This window comes from Struthio camelus, chromosome W, assembly GCF_040807025.1.
Source record: "Struthio camelus isolate bStrCam1 chromosome W, bStrCam1.hap1, whole genome shotgun sequence".
Lineage (NCBI taxonomy): Eukaryota > Metazoa > Chordata > Aves > Struthioniformes > Struthionidae > Struthio > Struthio camelus.
The window spans coordinates 53701279-53721752 of NC_090981.1; the positions used below are offsets into that span (position 1 = coordinate 53701279).

Genomic DNA, 20474 nt, shown 5'->3' on the forward strand with positions numbered 1-20474 from the left:
AAAATTAGATCTACTCTCATTAAAGCTAATTTTCATTCAGGGTAAGTATCTAAGGACCTGTTCTTTAGATAAGAATGTGCTGACATCGGAAGATTAAAACCATTCTTTTGCGTACGGGCGGTTTGACCAGAAGCACAAGAAGTCTATCTACACAGCCAGAGGTTCTCGGTACAACAAAAATGTAAATGTATTTAGCATCAGTACTAATGAGCTCTGCAGAGAACATTACCCTGTTCCTGTAAGTTCTGAATTTGGAGGTGTTTTATCATTATCACATACAGTCCTCTTCTCTTCACATTGATCTTCATCAGCACCATCTTCCTCACAATCCTGATCTCCATTGCACACAAGAGATCTGCTAATGCACTGACCTAAATTAAAAAAAAGCACACAGAGAAAGGAGAAATGTTTGTCCATTTACAAATAAATCACCTAAAGTCAAAGCAAAAGTCACAGTTACTACCACATTAATTAGCTCATTCAATCCCACAGTGAACAGTCTGTGCCCCAGAGGGCTTGTGAAACAACAGTAGATATAGACATAAATAAATACTGCATATTTACACCTGAGGGAACTGCAGCCATTCCAGGCTTATCATACATTAATAAACCAGTTGACTTGTAAATTTATTTCCTATTTCTCTTGAAATTTCATCCTTTGACCATATCCTGTGCGACTGGGACTGTCTATCTGATAGCAGCAAAACATGTTCATCCTGTTGTTCCATGATAAACTTCTACCTGCTGAGGCAGTGTGCTCATTTGTGGTGGTCACAGAAGCTGTTTAGATACTAGCACTGTTTTGAGGAGCCTTAGTTTTCATGATGCAAGTAGTTTCCAAGATGTTTGGATATATCCTAAATACAGCTTTCGAGAATCACGTCTAAAGTTGCATTCTTTAATGACTCTCTCATAATGAAAAAACTGTGATCTGGGGCAAATTAGTGAGGCACAATGATTTAGGGAGGCTCACAGAACTACAGCATATTATTTGCAAAGCTTTGGAATACCCAAGATGAAATTAAAGACATTCATAGCCAAGGCTGAACAAAAGGAAACTTCCTGTTGAATCAAATGAATCTCTAGGTCAAGAGTTCTGGAAAGCGATTGCCCATTGACTAAATTTCAAGAATGACAAGGTCTTCTTAATTTTAAGGACGAGAAAATGACTAAAAACATCTTAATGGTACCTGAAAAACACCTGAACCGATCACCGCAGCCGTCCTCTGTTGGGCATCCTCGCGTGGGAGTGCATTGCCTTGTTTCAATGGCATCCCCAGAGCAGGGATTTCCCCCAAACTGGCCATAAACTGCTACTGTCCGTCTCCGAATCTGAATTCAAATCAAGCAAAATTCAAGCAAAATTCAAATCATGCAAATTCAAACCTCAGAATATCTAAATGCAAAGCAGAAATAGTTTACTACTGTCAAGACACTGCTACCACTCTTCTGTAAGGAGATGGAACAGTCACTATTTTTTTTCTGAGAACGACCACACTTCACACTACCACAATAGCGCAACAAAACCACGAGTTAATAGAAAGACAGCTATTTTATCTACAGGGTCTTCAGCCTGAGCCCTAAACTTGGCCTCTTTGTTGAAAAGTCTACTCTGAAACCAAGAGGAAGCTGCTGACAAATTTCTATTTTGTTTTATATTTTTAATAGGACCAATCATGCTCCAAACGGATTTGCCAAAAACTTTCAATGTAAACAATATCCTAAAGGAAAATGTTAAAAGCTAACATTACGTGAGCTATTTATTGCTTCTAAAACAATTAAAGTGAGTTCTCAGTTCAGATCTTTAATTTGGACTAATTCCTTTTTAATTCATGCAACATCAATGGAAACAAGATGGAAAGTGAGAAGCAAAAGTGACTTCAACGTGAATAGAGTTGCACTGTCAAAATCATCAGCTTGTTTTTATTGGGGATACTATTATGCAACAAAACTTTATTTTCTTGGCACATTCCTCTTCTAATGAAAAATCAGTGTAGGTGGTACAAATCAATCAGTGGCAGCTGAGGAACTGTCTCAGTTAACTAAACAGTTTGGTAGAGCTTTTTGGAAGTATCACCAAAATAAAAACTGCTTTCAAAGGGACATGGAGAGGAAAGGCTGGAGGACTTCCCTTCTCTAGAGACCAGCTACCTTCTCATTTTGCTGGGGAGAGGCACTTCAAGTGCTTTTGCCTATCCCTTGTCTTGATTTCTTCCTCAGCTCAGAATGGGCTCTTGTGACTTTTTATACTGAACATTACACAGCTGTAGACACAAAATCATCCAATTTGGGGTATAAAAGATACAGTGGCTCCTTAATCACTGGAATAAAAGCTTATGCTTGTGAAGTCATGTTTGCAGAAAAAGTGTGTCTGTCTATACCTGTTTTTTAGTACAGCCATCACATTCGGACCAAGGGCCAAAGGAATTCCAGCGGCAATGGACTGGCTGGGAAGCGCTGCTCCAGTAGTATTTTTTGCATTATTAGAAAAACAAAAGGGGAAAATTGTCAGGGATCTCCATCTATAAGCATTAGTGTAAAGCTTTCTGAAATAGCAAAGCAAACCTTCAATAAAGATACGGGGCATGACCAGACTCTCTCTGATCCACTGTGATTTGCTTTTCAAGTGTGAAAACAATATCAATTCCTAGTTAGCTTTTCAGTCACTGAGCAACAGAAAAAACTAGCCACATTCACCCTGTCCTGCAGGTCCACAGGCAGCTGTCAGAGTCCATGTATGCCGTGCTGTGTGCAAGAGCCATTCACAGCAGCTCTCATAGAACGAGTTTGCAAATGGGAGGCACTCAGGCGATAATGGGGGATCGGGGCTAGCTTGGGGTAAGCTGTACTGTGCTTTGTAGTGTGCATTGCAGGTGTGCGTCACAGGCTCGCACACCACCGCTGTACGCACGCCACCTGAAGAGCGGCTGACTCTTCTGGCTTATTCAGCGTGGATGGAGGTAGTGGACACCGTAACTCCTCACTCTTATTGCCCCCTATGGCAGTGGCAGTGCCAACATAGACCAGTGTTGTCTTCCAGGAAACATATCCAAAGACCCCATTAAGCCCTGCTCCGTGTCATAACATATCTGAAGAATCCTGTAAGCCCTGCCCCATGTCATGCACTAGGAGAAGTTGTCTGTTAAACTAGACAAGCTTAGTCTTCAGTATATAGTTTTCTAAAGAAATGATCACCTGGAAAAAATGGGAATAAAACCTGAAACTTCCAGCAAGAGAAAAATCCTCAGCACCTGGAAAAGAGAAGCAAAAGCTTACTCTGTTTTTCTTTCCTTTAGACTGTGCAGCTGTTCTGACTTTCTGCACTCTTTACACTAGACAGCTTAACAAATAAAGGACAGGGTGTCACGCTAATAAGGTCTAATTCCTCAGCTTTTTTGTGCAAGCGGTTGGATTGTATTTTTCTCCTTCCTTGCAATACCGCCCAATTACATTTTCAGACAAGTATTTCTCTCTATAAATTAATATTTCATTGCACTTGGTGTATTTACTTCATCAGTACAATTTAAGTGAGCAATTGTCTTACCTCCATGTTAGATGAAACACTCAGATATCCAGCAATCACTGAGGAAAATGCACTTCCACTCAATTCAGCAGGGGAAGGAGTCAGTCAGTCTGTCTGCTTCCATATGTTTCTTCTCACTCTGCTTTGCTGGTATGCTTTTCCTTCTCCCAAAAGGCTAAATATTGTGGAGGAATTTTTATCTTAACCCCGTCTAATCCCCTCCAGGGACACAGTCTGCTCTTGGAGCTGCTCAGTGTTTTTAAGACATATAAATCAAGGCTTGGCTAGGCTGACTGGGGCTGGCATAAAGTTGTGGGAAGCGCTTACTGGAAGAACACTCCTCTTTTGCTTATCTTCTGTGTCACAGTTTCTTTCCTCTGAGCAAGACTTTTCAGAGATTCCAACCCAGAGCTGGTGTCCATTACCCTAGACCAGAGCTCAATCCTCAGCTTCAATGCAAAGTGTTGCTCTAGATTCAAGTTAGGGTTGCCAAGGTTAAATTCTGATCACAAATCTTCAGTCTGCACTTCTGCAGTTGTGCATCAGTTTTCACATTGAAAATCAGCTTAAGTATCTGAATGAAAATGTTTGCCTTTTTTTCACATGGTCCTTCCACACAGCCCCCAGTTTCAACGAAACACCAACTCTTGGCTTTCTGTGGGGGTGCTTTTACAGAAGTAGATTCCTCTCACGTTCTCCTTTTCCCCATGCCACGTCCTCTTATTTTCTCTTTTGTCTTTCATTACTTTCCAGATTTCATCCATTCCAGTAACACCATCAAAATGCCACAACTGGGAAAATTTCCATTGAGTTGTACTAGCAGAGCCTGGATGAAGCCCTCACAGGAAAGCAACTCCCCTATCTGAAAACTGGTCAGTTACTACATCTACTTTGCACAATTTTGCACAGGCCTCAGAAAATCAATTACTTCATGTCACAGCATCACTCTGCAGTGACTTTAAAATGCTGCATTCTGTCGGCATGGCCTGCTTTCTTGGAGAAGATGCCTAGATTTTGAGTCTTATTACTGTGTCCACCTCAGGGATACCTGTGTCCATTCCTCAGAGGTTAGCAACCTCAGAGCCAATTTAGCTAAGAGCCTCTCTTTGGGACTTCTCAGGTTTAGGAACTATGAACCTCTTTGGAATGTGATTCATACTCTTTGATCACTTCTGTACATATTTTATTGCTTTTGACTGAAATCCTCATGGTGCTGTTCAGTTTGATGGCTGATTTATGCAACATTGCTAGTGGTCATTTGCCTGTGTAAGAAAGGATTAAAACCAAGTTAAGACACTTAACAGGCCCAGAATGTGTAAAGAATTCACATGGGAACTCTGAAGAACATTTTCTCTTTCCAGACATATGTCTTGATCTTGCAGCTAGCTGTTTTAATAGCTTAGGTAGCAATTTAAGTTTGTATAAGTACATCATTAGCTATAATAACTCCCAAGGTAAGAATATGCCATAATTTACTCACAAACAGAACATGCAAATAAATACAAGAGAGGCCGAATACAACTAGCAAAGAACATGTGTTGGGTGTCTGCCTTTACTAAAGTCACTGATAGTAACTGTACCTTATTAAAATCAGTTAATATTGAGGGAACGCCTTCTTGCAAGAAGTATGACAGCAAGACAAAAACTGTAGCTTTTGTACAAGCTCCATACTTGTCCTTCTTGCATATTTTTTCAAATATCTTAGCCCGAAGACCTTATCTTCTTACATTTGGAAACAAGATCCTGCTTTTTTACTGTTCATGGCTCCAGTGGTAACAAAAGCAAAGAGACTGAACCTATACAATGTAAAATAGAGAGAGGTTAAAATTGGACTTGTGTCCCTCCTAGGACTGCAGTTCTATGGCTCCCATGGCACCTTACTCAGATGACTGAGCTCTGGTTTTAAGGGGCTACTCTTCAGTCTCCTCTACAACAACAGGACCGTGAATGGTTGCTTCTTCTTTCATTTCACAGGGTAGTTTCAGTAACTTTTTTCTACTTAGTGCTTAGGCTTGGGACCATTTAGATCAATTTCTTACTTTTGTATATTTTTGAAACATGAGTCTATTTATAGTTGCATGATCATCTATTTATGCTGAAACATCTTTGCAGTCAGGGAATAGGTAGCACCTAGCACTGTCCCAATCCATGACTAATCTCACAGGCACTTCCACAACAATATATGTTATTATAAGGGGCCTGATTGAGGTAGCTCTCCGATTACTTCCCCAGAGTGCACAGAAGTGAAGAAGGAACAGTGACTTACAGAAAACATACGGCTGATCTTCCCTTACTCTTAGTGAAAAGAGCAGTAATTCCTGCTCTACTAACCTTTTTGTAGTAAAAAATGCTTTATCATAGCAACTTAAAGTTACTGCTAAGCATTTCTACTGTCTATCCAGAAATTAATCCTCTTTAGACTCAGAAAGGAAGCTTTTGGGGAGCAAAAGATGAGTAGTTTGAGAAAGCCACAAAAGGTTAGCCATAAGGCAGGGTGTTTCTTGTCTTGCCCTAAATGATAATTCTAGCACAAGAATGATTAATGCAACGCTTCACTTGCTAGGCTAATGATATCCTGCCCGATCTGGAGACAGTATGAAATGCTGTTGTCTATATTTTACTACACACTAAGGTCAGCCAGGATATGATTATATCAGCGCTATTCCCTATAGACTTCCAGCCTTTTATAGGATTGATGCTAAGATTACTCAATAGTTTATCCGGCTTTAATAGTCTTGCATCTTTATTGTCCAAGTTCTTTATCTGTTATAGCCCTAAAGATAGTCTGTGCGCCGTGACTGCTGCAAATGCAAAGGATCCAGTGACAACTGAGTGGGGAAAGAACATCTTGTCATTATGATTTTAAATTGTAAAATTAACTTGGAGAGTTTTTTGCATTTGTTTCTGTTTGCCAATGCCATCTAACTTTTTTAAAGTGGCTTTAACTGCCTGTTTTGCTTTTAATGTAGCTGTCACATTTTAAGGACTAATGGCAATGCCTTGGGATGTGTCTCTATGGAATACGTCAAATAGAATTAACACTGTGCTAGCTGTAATACAAATGATTCTCTCTCAAGGGACCTCATGGAGGAATATTTCCTTAGCTACTGGAATACATATGTGCTGCAGAAACTACACGAAACAAACAAGGGCTATGACAACTCTAGTTTGAATGAACTAGGTTGGAAAAGAAGAGCTCATGCTATTCTAATTGAAAATACAGAGGGATTTAGTAGTATATAATTAAAACATCAGATCTGTCTAGAGCACAGACATTTCAGCCTGCGTGTGCACAAAGGTTATCACTGGACAAACAAATCATTATTATTCTTTAGAGCTAGATTCTGATCTTCTCATCACTTCACATGGTGAACTGATTTAGCAGCTGGAAATTGCCCTGCGTGGTGAGCTACTTCTGCTCTGTTCCACCTCTTCCCTGCTTTCGCTTCCAATCCCCACTTAGGCGTTCCTCCTGCACACCTGGTGCTGACTTTGACACACTTCAATCCCCTCTGTGAGCTAATTAAATTTGTTACAATAACAGAAATAAATCCAGCAAAAAAAATGGGTAGTCTTCTGCTGTTTTAATCAGTTAGATCACCTAAGGTCTGGTGGGCAACAGAGTGAGGGAGGGGGTGCTAATGTACAGCCAGGGAGAAGAGAGAGGGGAGAAAAGATGTGGGAAGTGTGGGAAACCTTTCTTTCAGGAAAGATTTTTGTTTTCCAACCAATTCCAATTTTATTTCTTTTCCAAAGAGTCAGTATGCCCATAGACTGTTCATGCCAGGACTGTTGGAAGTATAACAGAATTGACATTGTTAGATATATTTAGATGGTCGAACCTGGGCTTCCTAGTTAGCAAATTTTGGCCATAATATCTTGGCTTAGATATAGCCTGTATCTAGCCCTGGTGTTTGACAGCTTGAATCAGATAAGTTTTTGTTTGAGAAAAAACCTGCTAGTACTGCTAAGCGTGTATCATCCATGTGTATGTGCCTGTACAGAAACATATACACATATAATTATGGTGACATTTGCTTTTCTTTTGTTCAATAATAAATCTTTCTGGTTTAATGTGCTTTAGAATAATCCTGAAAATGCAAGTCAGAGAGATATATATTACCCTAGGGGAGGAAGATTTTTAAAATACGAGTCCTTCAGAGCAAGGCAAGTTTGTAAGGTAGAGACCATAACATTTATTTGGTCAACCAGCATAATGGGAAAAGCACACAGTGTTTGAACATAGAAATTGTGAAGGCTTGACCTTTCTTTCCAAGCCTAAAAGTGATCAAATGTGTTTGTCTGTGAACACGACAGCCAGGCTGATTAGAGGTATAGTTATGTCCTTAGACTTAGACACCTCTTCTAAAATCATACTATTGTAGAAAAATGGCTGGGAAGAACCTGAGAAGGGCTATTGCCTGCCCCCCGTACAAGATCAGCTAAACCTAAACCAAACAAACATTTGTTCAGTCTCTTCTTAAAAACTCCAGAACTATCTGAAGGAGAACTGTTAAGTCTCGTGCTTGGCAGTCCATACTGGTACAAAAGTTTTCCTAATGATTAATGTAAATATCCTTTGGTACAGTTTAAAAGGAATATGGTTAGAAGCTGGGTCTTTCAACCTGGAATGTGATACAAACTACAGCTCTGGACTGTGGTGGCTCGAACGCTTTTTAGCTGGTGAAGATCTCTAATGAAAATTTTGCTCTAGACATGTGCATGTGTTCATGGATAATGTAACAGAGGTTTCAGGCAACAGAATCAACCAAAACAAGAGCAGTATAGGTTGTTTGTTATTAAAATAATACTAACAAGACAAGAATATTTAGTTGTTATACAACTGAAAGCAGAAAAAATGGCCACGACTTTGTAAAGGACCTTGCAACTTTCTCCTATGCACCCGTTCTGGTGCTCAGCCCAAATCATCGCATAGCCACTTCTGCAAGCTTGAGGAGAGCCAGGAAAACCCCTTTGAGATTTACTGCAATGGTGAGACAATGCAGCATAACACTGTAATGTGTCTAAGCATTAGTAAAAAAGATAAAAAAGAAATCTAAGGAAATTTCAAAATTCTATCCCTTTGTTACACTGCGTAACAAATTTATATCAGTTTTGTAGTTACCTCTGCTGTGCAGCAGAGACAAACCTCAACAGTTTTGTGCTGCCCCTATTCCTCTGTCAAGACAGAACAACTAAAAGATTTTAATGAGGTTTCTGGTGGGGAAAGACCTGTGATTGCCCCGCCAGCTATCGCCTATGTAAAGGTTCCCCCTTACTCCAGACGGAGCTTTTGCATGTGAAATAATGCAGCTAAGTGAGTGGGAGTTCTTGCTCCTGCTGTGTTTATTTGTGATGGCATATTAAGCAGTCTTGCTTCAGCCATCATCTACAGGCTATTAGTTTTACTGTTTGAGCGCTGGAGAGTGGTTTGAAGACAGCTGTCTGGTCTTTCTGTCCAACTGGTTAGCAATAAGAAAAAATATATTGCTCTCTTAATGCAACTTCTATATGAGCACTGTTGTAATTGCAGAAGGGATGTTATATGATTACCAGTAGGAGGCTAGTCACGCCATGATGGATGAGTGTTTCTGAATATTTCTTTCTAATTCAGTATTGAGAACAAACACTTGGAGAACCTCTTGCATATGAGTTCTAATAATTGATTTGTATCACCGAACTCTGGCATTCATTTCTGTATGCTACATGTGAGGTCATTTCCTGTGTTGTTTTTCACGGAAGACTAAGAGTCTGACTGCATGGAAATAACATACAGTAGTGAGGGATGGTTACAGGAAGCAACAGCATCAAATGTATTTTATATTCTTTGTATCAGCTTTGCTACACAAAGCCTTTTAGATCATTTTTTGATCATTTACACTATATTTGAATAAGCAGTTCACTGTCAAACAGTGATAGCTGTTTAATTTTCGTCTACCCACTTTCATTTTAAACAAACAGAAACTCTTTTGTATTATATTCATTAGTTTCTTAGCAGGATGCAACAGCCTTTTCCATAAGCATTGCTGTTTGCTCATATTTTCTGTTAGTGTCATAGAGATTTAAGAACTTTGTACAAATAATATTATTTTCAATTTATTGACCTAATTTACTGTTACTATTTAGAGAGCTTTTCCTCGGTTGTTTAGGAGAAAGGTTTTAGTTGAACTATACTGTCATCTTGTGGTGAACCAATGTTCCTGGTTCAAATTCACAGATGAACGTTTTCTTTTCAAAACCAAGCATCGGGATTCCATAGAAATAAATGTATGTTTTCAAAAGAGACACATTTTTGTGAGTGCTTTGTAACAGATATTAAAAGTGGTTTATTCCCAAAAAATTCCCGAGAGGTGTCTACCTCTGAAAATCAAGATGATATCCAGAAACAAAGGCATCCAGATTGAACCTCATGAAAATGTTGCCCTGGAATTCTTCAGCTCTCCCGCAGACCTCCTGAGACCTTGTTACCGAGGTCAAACTGTTCAGTTCCCTGGAAGAGCTAAAAAGCATTCCTTTGATCGAAGAGAAGACATTTATAAATAACGACTTCAGCTTGTTTGCATCTTTCTCAAGAAAATTGGGTACCAAACATCTGTTAGCTTCTAGCATTTATCAGGCTGGAGTCCTGACTGATTCTGTCCCTTGTAGTCATCCCCACTTGTGCACTCTACCTGTGCACAGGTGTGCACACTTGTGTGATGCAATTCCATATGATGACATCAGCCAGAAGCTGTTTGGATATCATTCTTTTATTTGCCACACAAAAGTCACAAAAGTCCTTTCAGTAGTCTTCAAGTTACACAGACCCAGTACAACTACTCTGCCTTGGAGCAAGTCCCCCCACATCGGGGACCATGTGGCTGTAAAGTACCCTAGCGACGGTGCTATATAGTAGCATGATAACAAACCTATCCAAAACAAATGCCACTAAAGTTATTAGATGCTGATATCCACCTCACTTTGTACTGCCTAGCCAGCCCTGTTTTCAGTTGCCCTGTCTAAGAGCTGGAATTATCTATAAGGCTGCCTTGCTTCAGCTGCAGGGAGGGACTGGGAGTGGGTGATTCTCCTCCTCTTACTCAGCAAAGCGCCGGGGATGAGAAATGAGGTCAGGAGGGTCTCTGGGTCCTGCATGGGTTCGGGGTTCAGGCAGAGAGGCTAGTACCCCAGAGGGATAGAAGAAGAAAAGGAGGGGCATGTACAGTATTACTTTTTGGTTCAGCTTTGCCCCCACAACCAGATCAGACAGCTTGCAGAACATGGTGTTAGGGGTACAGAGATAGAAATCCCCTTCCACAGTACTCATTAAACCTCTCTCATCACTAGAGCTGGCTGGACTGAAGAGCTGTGCCGAAGCTGTAGTGGAACAGTGAGCCCCAGCGCAGTCACAGAGTGCTGTTCCTTACACCGGGGAGACAATCCTGAAATCCAGGCATGTTGCCTTCTAAATTATTTGGGCTACTTCCTTATTACATAAAAGGAGAAAGGTGAAACAGCCAGTGCTGAATTTAGCCTCGTGCCACTTGGTAGCTGTTAGTATATGAGTCTGTGGGGTTTGATCGGGCAGTGAACTGCACCCTCACCCACCTCCTGTGTGAGGGCTAAGAGCTTCTGGGATGGTACTGCGTCAGCTGCAGCTCTGCCATTCACAGAATCACAGAATCACAGAATCGTTTAGGTTGGAAGGGACCTCTGGAGATCATCTAGTCCAACCTCCCTGCTCAAGCAGGGTCACCTAGAGCATGTTGCCCAGGATCACGTCCAGACGGCTTTTGAATATCTCCAGCGAAGGAGACTCCACCACCTCTCTGGGCAACCTGTTCCAATGCTCTGTCACCCTCACAGTGAAGAAGTTTTTTCTCAGGTTCAGATGGAACTTCCTGTGGTTCAGTTTCTGCCCATTGCCTCTTGTCCTGTTGCTGGGCACCACGGAGAAGAGGCTGGCCTCATCCTCTTGACACTCCCCCTTCAGATACTTGTACACGTTGATGAGATCCCCTCTCAATCTTCTCTTCTCCAGGCTGAACAGGCCCAGCTCTTGCAGTCTTTCTTCATAGGAGAGATGCTCCAGCCCTCTAATCATCTTGGTAGCCCTCCGCTGGACTCTCTCCAGGAGTGCCATGTCTCTCTTGTACTGGGGAGCCCAGAACTGGACACAGTACTCCAGGTGAGGCCTCACCAGGGCTGAATAGAGGGGCAGGATCACCTCCCTCCACCTGCTGGCAACACTCTGCCTAATGCACCCTAGGATCCCATTGGCCTTCTTGGCCACAAGGGCACACTGCTGGCTCATGTTTAACTTGTTGTCCACCAGCACTCCCAGGTCCTTCTCGGCAGAGCTACTTTCCAACAGGTCAGTCCCCAGCCTGTACTGGTGCATGGGATTATTCCTGCCTAGGTGCAGGACCTTGCACTTGCCTTTGTTGAACTTCATGAGGTTCCTCTCCGCCCACCTCTCCAGCCTGTCCAGGTCCCTCTGAATGGCAGCACAGTCTTCTGGTGTGTTAGCCTCTCCCCCCAGTTTAGTATCATCAGCAAACTTGCTGAGGGTGCACTCTGTCCCTTCCTCCAGGTCATTGAGGAATATATTGAACAAGACTGGACCCAGGACTGACCCCTGGGGGACACCACTAGCCACAGGCCTCCAACTTGACTCTGCGCCATTCACCACAACCCTCTGAGCTCGGCCATCCAGCCAGTTCTCAATCCACCTCACTGTCCACTCGTCTAGCCCACACTTCCTGAGCTTACCTAGGAGGATGTGATGGGAGACAGTGTCAAAAGCCTTGCTGAAGTCCAGGCAGACAACATCCACTGCTCTGCCCTCATCTACCCAGCCAGTCATTCCGTCATAGAAGGCTATCAGATTGGTCAAGCATGATTTCCCTTTGGTGAAGCCATGCTGACTACTCCCGATCACCTTCTTGTCCTCCAGATGCTTAGTGATGACCTTCAAGAGGAGCTGTTCCATCACCTTTCCAGGGATGGAGGTGAGGCTGACAGGCCTGTAGTTTCCTGGCTCCTCCTTCTTGCCCTTTTTGAAGACTGGCGTGACATTGGCTTTCTTCCAGTCCTCAGGCACCTCTCCTGATCTCCAGGACCTTTCCAAGATGATGGAGAGTGGCCTAGCGATAACATCTGCCAGCTCCCTCAGCACTCGTGGATGCATCCCATCGGGGCCCATGGATTTGTGGATGTCAAGGTTGGACAAAAGATCTCTAACCTGATGTCAAGGTTGGACAAAAGATCTCTAACCTACGCCAACCTACCTATTCCCTACGCTATAAGTTTCCAGTGTTCCTGAATAGTAAAGAATATGAGAAGACACCAAAAAAATCTCTTTCCTAACAGGTTTGAAAACATGTAAATGAACAGGACTATTTTTATCCTCCACAGGACTATAATAATTCCTTTGGCAGTGAATCCTTGCAAGCACACATACCAACATACTTCTTTTGGAGGCAGTTGCCATGGCATTTGTCCAACGTCTTCACAGGATCTTCCAGACTTCTGAACTCTAACTAGAAAGAAAGGGGAAAGCAGGCACTTGTTAACAGACAAACAGCACGGTTGCTTGGAGAAATAAGACCCAGTCTTGCCTGAAGAAGGTATTCATACTGTTTGACTTAATTGGGATTCTTTTTCTGCATGGCATCTCATCCACAGGCCATCGAGCTTTCTCTTTCGAATTTTTTGTCAAGAAAGATTGATTGCTATAAAAATATTTCATTAAGTCGGTGAAGGAAAATTCATTTTACCTAACTTCAGCCATCTAGCCTAAGGGGGCTGCCTCGGCTCCCGTTAGAATTAATGGAAGAAGGTGGGTTCCTCCCAAGGTTTATTTATCCAGCCTACTTTAAATACCTACTTTAGGATGGGATAAAGTGTCTCTTTCTCTCCTTTGACTAGAGAAGGCCCATGGATGGATGGCTTATACTAGATTCCTAGATTTTCAAAAGAAGTACAATGAGTGTGAGCAAAGATCTCTGCCTTAGGTTTGATTCTGGGAGGGAGGTGCCAATTAAAACGAAAGAGCTAAGTGAACAGCCTGGGTCACATTTTTGTGTGTCTGGAAACAATGCTTGCAAAAGTCAAAATGGCTTTTTGTCCCATCCCTCAACCTTAGCAGAAATCAAAAGCCTCCTAGCACATAAACCAGCGCACCATGAATGCAATGAGAGGCCACATTCAGGAAACAAATGAAGATAAATTCCTACCGAATTACTGTACCACACTGATTTATCCAAGAGTAAATATGCAACAGTTCAGATTAGGCTTAATTGCTTTAGAGATTTTGTCATGTGATGACACCTTTTTTTGGATGAAGAATTCCATGGTACATGGGTTAAACTGTCTGCATGTTCGTTGCAGGTTTCCTCACAGTTTGCTGGGTTGTGGCAAGCCCAGATAACAACTGTACTTTTAGCCAGCTTGATTAAGCCAGAAGTACAGGGAGTAAGATCCAGCCTGCTAGATAAATACATAGTTTTATCACGAGCTGTTAAACAACTCACATAAATCAACAATCAACTTTAAATCAAGTGGCTTTATCATCAATGTCTGACTTTACTTTAGAAGAGGAAATGCTAAACTGGTGATAAGGTAAATAAAAATGTCTTCTAGTTCTCTTTGTATACATCTATATCCCCCAAATTAACTCCTATAAGAGAAATTTAAATGGTGTATCTGGATTAAATTGATTGATTGATTGATTGATTGATTTATACATTAATGATGTCCATTAAAATGCTTTAGATTGTAGTTGAACTGCTGTGTGATGTGCAGGGGGAAGGGGAGGGCCATGGACAAGCAGAGACTGCAGTAGGGCCTTTTTTTTAATGGCAGTTCCACTTTGAAAGTACATGATATTGCAGGCAAGAAATTCTGTGAATTCTAATCATGAACACAGTTTTCTCTGAACATTTAAATACAGCCAGGACTTGATTCTGCAGCCTAAAGTGGAGCTTTGTGAACAGATGCATGGGGAGTATTTCAAAGGCCACACATTGAATACAGTCAAAAATTGTGGGTGAGTAAAGCCACTTTAGAGAATTAAACATTTTACCAGCTACATTTATCTACATACAGATATACCCTATTTGTTATTTTCAGGACTAGTTGCTGATGATACAAAACTAGGAGGGGTGGCTGACACACCAGAAGGCTGTGCTGCCCTTCAGAGGGACCTGGACAGGCTGGAGAGATGAGCAGAGGGAAACTTCATGAAGTTCAACAAAGGCAAGTGCAGGGTCCTGCACCTAGGGAGCAACAACCAGTACAGGCTGGGGGTTGACCTGCTGGAAAGCAGCTCTGCAGAGAAGGACCTGGGAGTGCTGGTGGACAACAAGGTGACCATGAGCCAGCAATGTGCCCCTGTGGCCAAGAAGGCCAATGGTCTCCTGGGATGCATTAGGCAGAGTGTTGCCAGCAGGTGGAGGGAGGTGATCCTGCCCCTCTCCTCAGCCCTGGTGAGACCACATCTGGAGTACTGTGTCCAGTTGTGGGCTCCCCAGGACAAGAGAGACATGGCACAACTGGAGAGAGTCCAGCGGAGGGCTCCAAAGATGATGAGGGGACGGGAGCATCTCTCCTATGAGGAAAGGCTGAGAGAGCTGGGCCTGCTCAGGCTGGAGAAGGCTCGGGAGGATCTGACCAGTGTGTAAATACCAGACGGGAGGGTGTCAAGAGGACGAGGCCAGACTCTTCTCCGTGGTGCCCAACGACATGACGATGGGCAAAAAAAACTGAAACGAGGGAACTTTCAGGAGCACACAAGAAAACACTTCTCCACCGTGGGGGGCGGTGGTCAGACACCGGAGCAGGCTGCCAGCGAGCTGGGGAGCCTCCACCGGCGGAGCCGGTCCAGCCCGGCGGCGGCCGGCCCTGCCCGAGCAGCGCCGGTGCGCAGGCGGCCGGCGGGGCCTGGCGGGAAGGGCCCGGCCCGGCCCGGCGCGGAGCGGAGCGGACGCGCCAGCGGCGGGAGCAGGCGGCCCGGGCACCCCAGCAGGGAATAACTCCCGTCTCGCAGGCCGGGCACCCCCGGCCGCGCTCCCAGCGCCCGGCCGGAGCGCTTTGGTCGCGCACCCGGAAGCGCGCGGCGGGATATAGCGGAAGCGGGGCGGGGCCTGTCCTCTTTGGTGCTGGCGGCCGGCGAAGATGGTGAGCGCCGAGCGCCGGCTGCGGCGCATCCGCCGCCATCCGCCGCCGCGCCGGGACCGGGGGCGCCGGGGACGGCGGCGCGGCGCGCCCCTGCGCCCTGCTGCGGCCGGGCTCGGGGCTGGGACCGGGGCCGGGGCGGCGGGCCCGGCGGGGAGCCGCGCCGTGCGGCCTGTCGCCCCGGAGCGGGGCGCTGCGTGCCCGGGCGTGGGGGTGCTGCCGCCGCCGTGGTGGGGCGGGCCCGCGGGCTCCTCCGTGCCGGCAGGCGCGGCATGGGAGGGCCGCTGTCCCCGGGCTGAGGCGGCCCCGCGGGTACCGCGGCGCGGGGGGCTTGGGTCGCCGAGGCCTCGTCGGGGGGTGTTGGTAGTGCGGCTGGTCTGCGCGGAGCAAGTAACGCACGGGCTTCCCTTGAGGAAAGGTATTTGTGAGTGACGAGTTTGGGGGAGGTGGGAAGGGAGGGGTTTAGTCCCTTGCCAGTTTAGTTTTATTTCGACATGAGGAGGGCAGGAGGGTGGTGAGGAGAGATACAAGGAACCTGATGAGTTCCTGTGTCTCTGACACGTTCATCGGAGTTTGTGCATGTTTTTCAGAATTGCTTTATGTGTATGATTCACGTCTCTCTGTAGTGTTTACAACATACAATGTTCTGAAATATATTTTAGACGAAGGGTACTTCGTCGTTTGGTAAGCGACGGAATAAGACACACACCTTGTGTCGTCGATGTGGGTCCAAGGCATACCATCTGCAGAAGTCTACCTGTGGGAAATGTGGTTACCCTGCTAAGCGTAAGAGAAAGTGTAAGTAAGAAATTTTTAACTGACCTCAATGTAAAAACTTTCGCTGCTGTTATGTTTTCTTTTCTGCAAAGTGACAATGAGTAACTCAGACTTTATAGTGCTGTGTAAATGAACACAGTGAAGGCAACTGTTTAGTAATCTGAGTTTTCCCTTAGTCAAGAAGACTATTGAGTTACCTAGCAGCGTCAAGCTTTTCTGAAACTTCTGAAGTTAGCATTGACTTAACTATATCTCAGATAACAACTGTGCTGTGTTACTATGTAGAAATTAGTTTATTTTAGTAGAACTTTTCTTTTGTTTCTGTGAGATTGCATAGTTGTGCTATTCAAATGGGTTATGCAATTAATCATGCAGGTGATGCAGATGGGTAATGGTAACATATATTCTAGATAACTGGAGTGCGAAGGCAAAAAGACGCAACACCACTGGTACAGGTCGCATGAGGCACCTGAAGAAGGTCTACCGTCGATTCAGGTAACGATGTTTTAATACAGAGTAGTATATTGTGAAATCTTACATGGATTTCAGCGAATTGTAAGATCTGTCATTCAGACTCAATACTGCTCTTTTATTTAATGTGTTTAGTGTGGTGTGGTTTTAAACTTTCAAAATATGTCATGATATAAAGGATGTCTTAAATTAATATAACTGGCAGCATATTTTTTCTGGGATAAAAAACTGAATCATTAGTCATACAGAGGAAGTGTAGCAAGCTTTAATGTTTATAATGAGGCTAGATAATACAGAACACTGAGAATCTTGCTGTAAAATGGCCACGCTTCAAAAGGTGTGATGCTTTGTGTAGAGTTGCTTTTATTTGTGAGCCACTTAGTGTTAAGAGGTGCTGTGGAGGTATGGTAATGTTAAGCAACTCATTAAGAATTTCTCCTTTATGATCTCCATGTTCTAAAATGGAGCTCTGTAACTATCAGCCCAGTGTCTGAGAAAGCTGGATAGAAAACATCAAGTAATTCTGAAGTCCTTTTTCTTAAAAATGTGGGTTGTATTTTGTAATTGAAAAGTGGGGATCTGAAGTCATGGCACTAGGGTATAGTTGAGGGATTAGTTTCATCTCTTTTGGTCAGCCAGAGTCTTTGCCCAGCAGTAGCCAGAAAGTAACTTACGCAAACTGCAACCTGCTTCTTTGCACCAGGTATTGCTGAAGTAGAAATGCTGTATCCAAAAGTCAGCTTGAAGTTGACTTTTCTTTTGTTGTTTTCCACTTTTTTCCTTACTCTCTAGTTGGAGGCTTTTTTTTTTTTAAACAGAAAACTTGCCATTCAGTACTCATTACTAACAAAACTGAAACCTTCTTTTGTTGAGTCACTTAAGGACATAAAATATGGAGTGCCTTCAGTAGCTGTGCTGTATTTGATTCCTTTTTGCAGTGTTTACTCGGTTGCTGAAATCTTTCCATTTGAAGAAATGGAATGTACTTCAGCAGAAGAGAGGAACTTACTGCTCATTCCAGGCAGCTTGTCAATGATGTTTCGTATTATAAATGTCTGAACATATGAATTTCATAGTGATTTCGGTGCATTACTGAGATAAGCTGAACAAAAACTAGTGAACTTCATCTAAAACATGACTTGTTAGAAAATATAACCTGGAGCAGTAACTATTTCTACTTGCAGGAATGGATTCCGTGAGGGAACCACACCGAAGCCCAAGAGAGCAGCTGTTGCAGCCTCCAGTTCATCGTAAAGACTCATCTATTTGTTAAAATAAATGGTCTTATCCAGAAAAACTTTTAGCTTTTATATATGTTTTACTTCAATGAAATATGAGATTCCTGGAAAAAAAGATAAATATACACACACAGAACTTCTTGATGGATTGAGATGATTCATTACATATAATTTGTTGTTTGACTTTTCTTTGATAGCATCTCCCATCTTGAAGAGGACCATAATCTCTGCTGAATTTTAAAAGAGGTTTCTATCTGTTAATTAACCAATAGCTAAGGGTTGTAGTTAATGGATAGCTTGTTTATTTTCTATTACTCCCTTACTAGTTCTGCTCTAAAAATGTTGCTTACATAGCAAATAAAGAAGCAATAAGCTTCTGGCTGAGAAGCATTAATTACTCATTCAGTATGTTGTTCTAGAACTCTTTGAAATCAGAGAGAATGGGCTTTTTATCTGCTGTAGAGAAGTAATTCATCTCCAAGAAAAGTGGGATGTTAGCACTGTAGACTTGAGGCACAAATAGATCAGATTTAATAATGCCAATGCGAATAAGTAAGTGGTAGGATGAGGAAGTGAGCAGTTCAGTTGGGGGCATCTTTGAATTGTGGATTGTCACTTGATAAACTTGTACCTTCTGTGGGGGTGCTACTGGGTAACTCAGCTGTTTTTTTTAAATTCTCAGGTTTTTCAAAGTGCTTGTAAGATGCTGTTTTGAAGCATTTGGGGAATATGGAGGAAAATCACTGCAAGGATTTAGAGGGCTCTCAGATGAGAGGGTATCTAAAAATCGTCTGATAAAGGCTTTAAGCTTCTGAGGCTGTTCTTACTGATGGTTTCACTATGCATTATCAGAAATAGTGTGCTGCTTTGTTGGTACTGAAGGGGCAGCAGTTAAAGAATGCAGCAGCTTATGTAAATTATAGATATTTTCAGCAAGGTTTGAAACTGGAGTGCAGCTGGCTGCACTTTGCTATATTCTAAATGAAGTATAGTCTGCACTCCTGAATAACTCGGTGTGTCTACTTAGGGTGCTTGTAAACAAAAAGGGAAATATTGCCCTACTGTTCTTCTCACAGTACATATTGTAACAAATATGCTGTACTGCTTTCAGTTGGTCCTTCTGACAGAGTCTGAAAATACATGCTGTTGTGCAAAATATATTTGAAAAAGTTTCAATGTAATGCACCTATTCACAGGACGTGAGTGCATCTAAAATGTGTGCTGTGTTCAGATACTGGCAAATAGTTAAATGCAGGAGTTTTGTATGGACTATGGAGAGTAAGAGGAAAAATGCATATACCAGTACTGATTCTTTCATGCTTCAGTTGATAAAGCTAGTATAATCCCCCAGGTGATTTAGGCTAGTACCAGTGTATTTCCTGCAAAGATAATACCATTGCCTGGTTGAGTTTGTGTGTGAACTGGCAAACCCAACAGGATGAATGAATTATAAATCTTACCATTGTGAGACTGTTTCCTCAGGTGGAACAGCAGAACAAGATATTTCTCAGTTTCTGAGCGACAGCTGTTTTTTTCCAATATAGTGTGCTAACATAAAATGGTGCTAATTTCAATTAAGCTGTGAGTTAAGTAGAGATTAACTGCTCTGTTGTGGTATTGTGATAGGTAGCATGGAGACCAGTCGGGCTGCTTTTGCTGTAGTGATATGAACAAAAACCACTGGATTTTAGTTGGCCCCTGGAAAGTGAGGTGGTCCTAACATGTGATAGGATGCTCTTAAGAGGAATGTTGGGACAAGAAAGTTATGAGTCACTTCCTAATGAATTTACATGAAAAGGGAATATTCTTGCTTCATGACAATAATTTGAAGACCAAACTTCTTTCCTACTCAAAACTATTAACTACTTCTTAAGTGTCTCTGCTCGATTCAGAGCCCTGAATAGGAGCCTTCAGCATTCAAGCCTTATACTACAAATGCAGAGACTTTTTTCATACCCAAAGTACCAAATATTCGACTAAGTGGTGCTAATTGTCTTACTCAGAATTTGTACAGTCCCTCCTCTCCCCAAATGACAAAATTGACATAAGTTGTGTCCATAAAAATACATAAATGAAGTGTGACAAATTCCAACTTAAATAATTTTTTTGGTGTTCCATGAGATAAATAGGTTAATGCATGTGTTAAGGCAGCAGTCCTCAATAGTAGTTGTGGGCAAGTTGGCAAAAAACTGCAATTTGTTCATGGAAACAAAATCCTATTTCTTGACTAGTGGGGAGATCAAAGGTCTAGTGCTTTCCACAGAACATTACCTTATTAGTGTTGCTATCTCCAGGGTGCTGGCCAACTG

At 42.8% G+C, this 20474-nt stretch overlaps 2 protein-coding genes, 1 long non-coding RNA gene and 1 other non-coding gene across 5 annotated transcripts in view; 3 read left to right on the plus strand and 1 right to left on the minus strand.

Annotated features, from left to right (window-relative positions):
- Nucleotides 1-4168, minus strand: part of LOC138060857 (complement component C7-like) — a 25051-nt gene extending 20883 nt beyond the window's left edge. For both annotated transcript variants that reach the window (XM_068926217.1, XM_068926218.1), the window contains exons 1-5: nt 3545-4168; nt 3196-3251; nt 2382-2457; nt 1191-1332; nt 230-371 (exon numbers count right to left, since the gene is read on the minus strand). In XM_068926217.1, coding sequence (XP_068782318.1) covers nt 230-371; nt 1191-1332; nt 2382-2457; nt 3196-3251; nt 3545-3550 — 422 coding nt within the window. In that variant the 5' untranslated portion in view covers nt 3551-4168. The remainder of the gene's footprint in view (nt 1-229; nt 372-1190; nt 1333-2381; nt 2458-3195; nt 3252-3544) is intronic.
- Nucleotides 4169-13971: 9803 nt separating this feature from the next.
- LOC104147803 (uncharacterized) lies at nt 13972-14755 on the plus strand. The gene is made up of 3 exons (XR_694967.2): nt 13972-14125; nt 14457-14552; nt 14636-14755. It is a non-coding gene; the product is annotated as an uncharacterized lncRNA (long non-coding RNA).
- A 672-nt stretch (nt 14756-15427) lies between these two features.
- Nucleotides 15428-18224, plus strand: LOC104147830 (large ribosomal subunit protein eL37). The gene is made up of 4 exons (XM_068924836.1): nt 15428-15682; nt 16342-16477; nt 16867-16951; nt 18112-18224. Exons 1-4 carry the CDS (start codon nt 15680-15682, stop codon nt 18179-18181), a joined length of 294 nt encoding a protein of 97 aa, XP_068780937.1. The 5' UTR covers nt 15428-15679; the 3' UTR covers nt 18182-18224.
- LOC138064355 (small nucleolar RNA SNORD72) lies at nt 17951-18031 on the plus strand. The gene has a single exon (XR_011137601.1). It is a non-coding gene; the product is annotated as a small nucleolar RNA SNORD72 (small nucleolar RNA).
- Nucleotides 18225-20474: the final 2250 nt, after the last annotated feature.

Excerpts from the sequence above, each read along its gene's own strand:
- LOC104147830 (XM_068924836.1), top strand. Across the intron at positions 16,478-16,866 it reads TGCTAAGCGTAAGAGAAAGT|ATAACTGGAGTGCGAAGGCA; the intron begins GTAAGTAAGAAA and ends CATATATTCTAG. Across the intron at positions 16,952-18,111 it reads AAGGTCTACCGTCGATTCAG|GAATGGATTCCGTGAGGGAA; the intron begins GTAACGATGTTT and ends TTCTACTTGCAG.